This window comes from Myotis davidii, unplaced genomic scaffold, assembly GCF_000327345.1.
Source record: "Myotis davidii unplaced genomic scaffold, ASM32734v1 scaffold653, whole genome shotgun sequence".
In the NCBI taxonomy this organism is placed as follows: domain Eukaryota; kingdom Metazoa; phylum Chordata; class Mammalia; order Chiroptera; family Vespertilionidae; genus Myotis; species Myotis davidii.
In genome coordinates, this window is record NW_006285129.1 from 912,634 (window position 1) to 920,477 (window position 7,844).

Here is a 7,844-nt window from a genome sequence, read left to right on the forward strand (position 1 = left end):
GAGACAAAACAGTGAGTTTCTAGTCTAATTAGAGAGGCAGACACTTAAAAATGCCAGTTATAATTTTAATGCCCAGTGAGGACTAAGTAGAAATACAAGTAGTATCTGGTGAGAGTTAGGGATGAGGAAAATGATGTAGAACAAAACTGCCTAATAGTACTTTCTATAGTGATTGAAATGTACTGTTTGTTACCCATTATGGTGGTCACTAGTCATACTTGAATGTGGCTAGTAAGACTGAAGAAGCAAATTTTTAATTAACTTAAAATTAAATAGCCATGTGTGGCTAGAGGCTACTGTACTGGACAGCATATATGTAGGTGATGTGATATTTTTCTATGGGATTGGAATCCTAGATTGTAAGAGTGGGGCTCTTGCATTTGTGTTTTAACCATAGTGTGATAATTTCTGAGAAGTTTTTAGATTTAAAATTGAGTTTTTTCAGGCAGGAATTTTTTGTTGCTGTTTTTTGCCACTCTATTGTCCTCAGAACACCAATCAAGCCCTGCCTTAGAGGACTGAGGCTTCTATAGCTGGGTAGATAACCAGAATGTTAGTTAATTTTAACTGCATCCTATATCCGATGAATAAAATGTTTGGAGGGCCCCAGATATTCTGGGGGAAGGAACTTTTGGAGTGAGACCTAAGATTGTTCTCTCAATACAATGTATCTTCCAAATATAAATATGGAGAGGAGGGAACATCTTGCCTAGTTTAGGCTGGCTAGGACAGTCCCACCTTTGCTACTCTGTATCTTAGGCCCTTCCATTCTTTGCCAAGCTAAACTGCAATGTAAAACATGGGGATGGGGAAACTGGGTTAGGATGAACTACTTAGAAGGGCGTTTGCTTTAAGTGCTCCTTCTGGCTCTCCCTCCTGAGTTTTTACTGCTATGATCAGATTTAATCCTAGAAATTTTGCCCTTATTTCCTTTCTGTTTTCAGACAACCTCATCAGCCTTGAAAGGTGCCATTCAGTTAGGCATTACTCACACTGTAGGGAGTCTGAGTACCAAACCAGAGCGGGATGTCCTCATGCAAGACTTTTACGTGGTGGAGAGTATCTTCTTCCCCAGGTAAAGAGGTTAATGTTCAGGACAATGTCCTGGAAAGTGTGCCTTTTCATATTAACCTCAGGCCACTTTGAGGGGTTTGGGTCTAATTTAGGCATGTGTCCAATTCTTAACCTGATTTTAATCAGGGTGATATGGGACACTAGAATGTGGAGAATAGATGCTGTCCTTTGGATGTTTCCAGGAGCCTCTGGCCTAAAGAGCCCTAAAAAACAAAAACAAAAAAAACAATTCCATGCGTGTGCTTATGTTTTCATCCCCATGTTGTGCTTTTTTTAAAAAAATACATTTTTTTTTTAAATTACTGATTTCAGAGAGGAAGGGAGAGGGAGAGAGAAAAATAGAAACATCAGTGATGAGAGAGGATCACTGATCAGCTGCCTCCTGCATGCCCCACACTGGGACCAGGCCTGCAACCCCAACATGGGTCCTTTACTGGAATCTAATCTGGGACCCTTCGGTCCGCAGGCCGATGCTCTATCCACTAAGCCAAACGGGCTAGCATCCCGTGTTGTGCTTTTGTCCCACTAAGTAACTGACTCATCTAATCCCTCTGGTTCGATCAGAAGGGATGTATTGACTCTGCCTCTGGGTGACTCCCAGGGTGGACTCCCTGGATAACAGGGACTGGTAATTTATGGCTTCTTCTACTTAACCCCACAGTGAAGGGAGCAACCTGACCCCTGCTCATCACTACAATGACTTTCGGTTCAAAACCTACGCACCTGTTGCTTTCCGCTACTTTCGAGAATTATTTGGTATCCGGCCTGATGATTACTTGGTAAGCTTCCGCATCTCGTGACCCAGTGACTCCTATATTGGAGCCCCCTCACTCCATAGTCTTACTCTAGTTTTCTTTTGGAACAGAATTTCATCTGCAGTTGATTTCTGGTTGGGCAGGTCCTGGTATTTCTGAATTCTTGTTCTCTTCTCTTTGGGGCTCAGTATTCCCTCTGCAGTGAGCCGCTGATTGAACTCTGCAATTCTGGGGCTAGTGGTTCCCTCTTCTACGTGTCCAGTGATGACGAATTCATCATTAAAACAGTCCAGCATAAAGAGGCGGAGTTTCTACAGAAGCTGCTTCCAGGATACTACATGGTGAGGTAAAGAGGAGCACTGGCCACCTGTGCTGCCCTCTTTACTCCTGGACAGGGTGGGGAGGCTGTCTTCTGTGGGGCAAAACAATGTCACCACTTTTAAATATATATTATTATTGATTTCAGAGAAGAAGGGAGAGATATAGAAATATCACAGATGAGATAATCATTAATTGACTGCCTCCTACACGCCCCACACTGGGGATCAAGCTCCTAACCCGGGCATGTGCCCTGACCCGGAATTAAACTGTGACCTTCTGGTTCATAGGTTGACTCTCCACCACTGAGCCATGCCAGCCAGGCTGTCCTATTTTAAGTGTTATTTGGCTTAGACTGTCCTATCCAAAGGCAAGATTAAATGATGGCCCTGGCCAGGTAGCTCAGTTGCTTAGAGTGTCATACTGATATGTCCAGGTTGAAGGTTCTATCCCTAATCAGGGCACATACAAGAATCAACCAATGAATGCATAAATAACTGGGACAAACTGTAACAACAAATATTTCTCTCTCTCTTCAAATAAATAAATAAAATAATGTTTAAAAATTTTTTTAAAAGGATGCAATGATGATTTTGCCTCCTATTCTTAGCTCAGCCTCCTACATTGGAGAATGGGGTTGTTTACTTCCCTTGACAGTAGTCTATCTGATCTTACTCGACTGATTGCTCTTGGGGATTCTGGAGAAATTAGGAGACTCACCAAGGACTAAGAGTTAAGACTTTTTCAATGCTGTGTTCTCGTCAACCTCTCTTAAAGGAATATACTCATCATACATTCAGTATCCTAACTGATTACTATATTGGAGAGTCTGATCCCATCATTAAATGCATTGGGAAATTTCAAACAAATACGGTATATGGTTTTTGGTTATGGGCAGACAGATTGTACTTGAATCCCAAGTAATAGATGAATGAAGGTGGGTGGCAGCTTTTGCCCTTGAATTTCACTGAAAGTCAGCTAAGTTACTCTCCTACTTTTTGTTTTCGCGCCCTTAGAACCTCAACCAGAACCCTCGGACTTTGCTGCCTAAATTCTATGGACTGTACTGTGTGCAGGCAGGTGGTAAGAATATTCGAATTGTGGTAATGAATAACCTCTTACCACGGTCAGTCAAGATGCATATCAAATATGACCTCAAGGGTCCTCTCTGTGTCTCCTCCCCCATCTGGCTTTATTTCCTTCTCTATGTACTCTGGGCTTCATAATCATACAGTCTTATTTTCATACCAGCACCATCATTCCTCAGATCTTGGTCCTGCCTGCCAAATCTAAATTTATATCTTGGAAGCTGGCTACTCATACAGCTATGTGTACTGGCATCTCTGTAGATGTATGATATCCGTCTCCACCTGGGCCTTCAGTTTCCCTCATCAATCCATTTTTTGTTTCTCTCAGAGAGTTCAGATAATTGACACTCTCTTCAAATCACCTTTTAAAAATACATATTTTTATTGATTGCAGAGAGGAAGTGAGAGGGAGAGAGATATAGAAACATCAATGATGAAAGAGAATCATAGATTGGCTGCCTCCTGCACGTCCCCTACTGGGGATCTAGCCTGAAACCAGGAATCAAACCATGAGAACCTGGTTCATAGGTCAATGCTCAACCACTGAGCCACATCAGCTGGACTAAACCACTTTTTTTGTCATTTAAAACAAATTAAATTTATTGGGGTAACAATTAATAATAGAATATAAATTTCAGATGTATAACTTTATAATACGACATTTATACAGTCTATTATGTGCTTACTACCTGAATCTGGTCTCCTTCTGTCACCGTGTATCTGACCCCCTTTCCCTTCTTTGCTCTCCCCCTCAACCCCTTTTCCTGCTGGTAACCACCTTGCTGTATCTATGAGTTTGTTTTTGTTTCTTTGTACGTTTGTCAAACCACTTGTTAACTTCCATCCCCCAGCCTTGTTCCTCAAGAAACCACCTCAGCCCTAACTGGTTTGGCTCAGTGGATGGAGCGCGGCCTGCGGACTGAAGGGCCCCAGGTTCGATTCCGGTCAAGGGCATGTACCTTGGTTGCGGGCACATCCCCAGTGGGGGGTGTGCAGGAGGCAGCTGGTTGATGTGTCTAGCTCTCTATCCCTCTCCCTTCCTCTCTGTAAAAAAATTAATAAAAATATATATTAAAAAAAAAGAAAAGAAACCACCTCAACTTCCTATTCCATTCCATCCCTTTGTCCTGCCCCATCACTAATTTATAAACCACCCTTAATCTCCTTTCTTAACCAACTTGGTGGCTTATTCCAGGTCAACCCCTTTTGTCCTCTAGATCCATTTCCTCCTATTTCTTTAAGATCATGCTTCATAACTTGCTTCCTTTTCCACCTTTGGCTTCAGCCTCTACTGACTATTTTCTTTGTACACACAAACAAGCTTACTTCTTCTACCTTAAAATTAGGAGGATTTTTTTCAATGTCTGCATTTAATGATGCTTATATTTCTTCTTTTTCTTTCTCTTTTCATATTTCTCAACTTACTGTGTCCTGGCTTTTGTTCTCATCACTTCAGTTGAACCACTCTCCCCATTGACTACAGAAATGCCAAATAGAAAGGACTTCTAGGTTTTGTTGAATTTTCTGAAGCATTTGACAGTTAACTATTTCCACTTTTTTAACATATCTTCTTTTGGTGATGTGAATACATATGTATCCATACATTGACTGAATCAGGAATATTCTTTTTTATATATATTTTATTGATTTTTTTACAGAGAGGAAGAGAGAGATAGAGAGTTAGAAACATCGATCAGCTGCCTCCTGCACATCTCCTACTGAGGATGTGCCCGCAACCCAGGTACATGCCCTTGACCGGAATCGAACCTGGGACCCCTCAGTCCGCAGGCCGACGCTCTATCCACTGAGCCAAACCGGTTTCGGCATCTCTCTGGTATTTTTTTCTCTAACTGGCTTTGTTTATTCTGCATCTATTTCAGGATAATGCCTATTTTATTTTATTTTTTTTAGTTTCGGCGGGATAATGCCTATTTTAGTTTGACTCCTTTGGTTGTAAGGACTAGGAACATAGTGAAACAAATGTTTTTTCCAAAGTATACATAAGAGTCAATCCTGTTCTCTTCATCCTTTATTCCATTCACCTACCTAAGTGGTTGAGGTACAGCACCAAAGTGAGCTCCTGGACTGGGGGGAATAAACCCTTTTTCACCCTGTTCTGGGTAGGGGACGAGTGGTGAGAACTATAGGATATGATCCAAGCTCCTTAATGCAACATATCAGACCTGTTATTGTCTTACCCCTGCCAGCCTCTCTAATCTGCCTCACCTCGCCTTTGTATTTTATGTTTTAGAAATACCAAATTATACCTTCCTGTACATAACATGCTGTTTCATGCCTCCAGACCTTGAAAAATTCTTTCCTTTATGTACTTAGACTTATTTTCTCTGTAATTTATCTTTCATAACCCTATGTATGTATTACTTCCTGACCTATAGACTGCTCCTCAATTATGTAAGCACTTCCATTGTACACATTAGACTGTATTTATTTTCACTTTTGTTTCTCTTCCTAGATTATAAGATTCTAGAGGACAGAAACTCTCTTAAGTATCTTTGTATTCCCCATTAATAAGCACAGTGCCTATAGATGGTAGGTATTCAGTAAATATGGAACTGAATTGAAGCTGATTGTATCAGGTCTTGCAACAGATCTGGTCTTTCACAAAGTATACTTTACCAGGCCCTCCTTGTGGATTCTTTACAGCACAGATATGTATTTCTTACTCCCTTGAGAATATAATGATGTTTTTGTGAAGAGAAAAAAGGAAAGAACAAAGGGTATCTTGTGAGCTAGGCAGTTGCCTATTTTGTGTTTACTCAAATGAAAGAAAGCTGAGGGGATACAAAGGAAGAGCAGCCAAGAAGGGGCTGATAGCTTTTCTCCAAGGACTAGGAGAAGAAAAGAATAATTCTGTGGTTAGCCCTAGAGGTTCACTATCAAGAATAATTGGACCAGAAAAGCTGTGAGGTCCTGAAAAAACTTCTCATGTCACCCAAGGCTCAGATCATGTTATTTCCTCCCATTAGGTGCTGCAGAGTTTCAAGATAATGGACTATAGCCTCCTGATGTCGATCCATAACATAGATCACGCACAACGAGAACCCTCAGCCCATGAAACACTATACTCAATTGATACACGCAAGCCAGCTCCCCAAAAGGCTCTCTATTCCACAGCCATGGAATCTATCCAGGGCGAGGCTCGGCGAGGCGGCACCATGGAGACTGAAGACCAGTGAGTGGGCTCAGGGTCATCAGGAAAGGAGAGCATAGGCCAATAGCATTTCTTCTTCAGGAAGGGACGCAGCTTCTGCGAAGGAGTAGTCTTGATTCAGCAGTTAAGCCAACAATGTTAATGCTTACAGATTATAGGATGAGCTTTCTGTTTTTAATTTTTTAAAAATATATTTTTATTGATTTCAGAGAGGAAGGGAGAGGGAGAGATAGAAACATCAATGATGAGAGAGAATCACTGGTTGGCTGCCTCCTGCATACCCCCAACTGTGGATCCAGCCCGCAACCCGGGCATATGCCCTTGACTGAGAATCTAACCTGGACCCTTCAGTCTGTAGGCCGTCGCTCTATACACTGAGCCAAACCAGCTAGGGCTATTTTTTTTTTTTAATTTATTGATTTTAGCCCTGGCTTGTGCCTCATTTGTTTGGGTGTTGTCCTATGCACCAAGAGGTTGCTGGTTCCATTCCTTGTCAGGGCACATGCCCAGGTTGCAATCTTTATCCCCTGTAGGGGGTATGCGGGAGGCAGCTGATCAGTGTTTCTCTCTCTCTGATGTTTCTAACTCTCTATCCCTCTCCCTTCCTCTCTGTAAAAAAATCAAATATATATATATCCCTCTCTCTCCCTTCTTCTCTAAAATCAATAAAAACATATATTTCTTAAAATTTATCAATTTTAAAGAAAGAAAAGGAGAGAAAGACATCAATTTGTTGTTCCACTTATTCATGTATTCACTGTTGGATTGTTATATGTGCCCTACCAGCGATCAAACCTTGGCTTATTGGGATTATGCTTTAACCAACTGAGCTACCTAGCCAGGGCCTAGAATAAGCTTTCTTAAGAGCCTAAAAGGAAAGGATGGTATCTTAAATTTGGGATTTGTAGTACACTTGGGAAGGAAAGCTATTCAAAATTAAAAGACTTGTTTTTAAAAGATCATTCAGAGTCTTAGACACGTCTGCAAATGATATTAGAATTTCATAAAAAGCAATTTATTACAGACTTATTTCCACCTATCTTACCATAATGTATCTATCAAGGATGTGTAGTTACTGAAGGGACCAGAGATGTTTTTTAGTTGGTTTCGGTTTTAAGGTATCCTTTAATATGACTCAAGAGTGTCTTAGTGAGCATAGATTTAACTATGAAAGCACTGATGGAAGGAGTTTAGAGTTAATTGAGTAAATATTCCCAAAATTGCTGAGTAAGTGATTTCAGATTCTCTTTGGTGGAATTGGGGTGGGAGTGGCAGGCTAGCGAGGTTTGGAGAGGATGAGGTTATAATACATACTCCAGAGTGGTCGGGTCAGAGGAAGTCTCTTACTCTTTCCTAGTTTATGGAAGATGGGACCATTATGTTTAGTTACCTGCTAGCCAAAAGTATATTTTTTAAAAAAAAATAAAAAGCCCAATT

The 7,844-nt window shown here is 41.0% G+C and overlaps 1 protein-coding gene across 1 annotated transcript in view; it reads left to right on the plus strand.

Moving 5' to 3' along the window:
- PIP5K1A (phosphatidylinositol-4-phosphate 5-kinase, type I, alpha) overlaps positions 1-7,844 on the plus strand; it is a 37,108-nt gene that overhangs the window by 20,238 nt on the left and 9,026 nt on the right. Inside the window, exons 5-10 of the mRNA XM_015558689.1 lie at positions 945-1,075; positions 1,736-1,853; positions 2,018-2,170; positions 3,164-3,355; positions 6,223-6,428; positions 7,275-7,285. Of these exons, the coding sequence (XP_015414175.1) occupies positions 945-1,075; positions 1,736-1,853; positions 2,018-2,170; positions 3,164-3,355; positions 6,223-6,428; positions 7,275-7,285 (811 nt within the window). The remainder of the gene's footprint in view (positions 1-944; positions 1,076-1,735; positions 1,854-2,017; positions 2,171-3,163; positions 3,356-6,222; positions 6,429-7,274; positions 7,286-7,844) is intronic.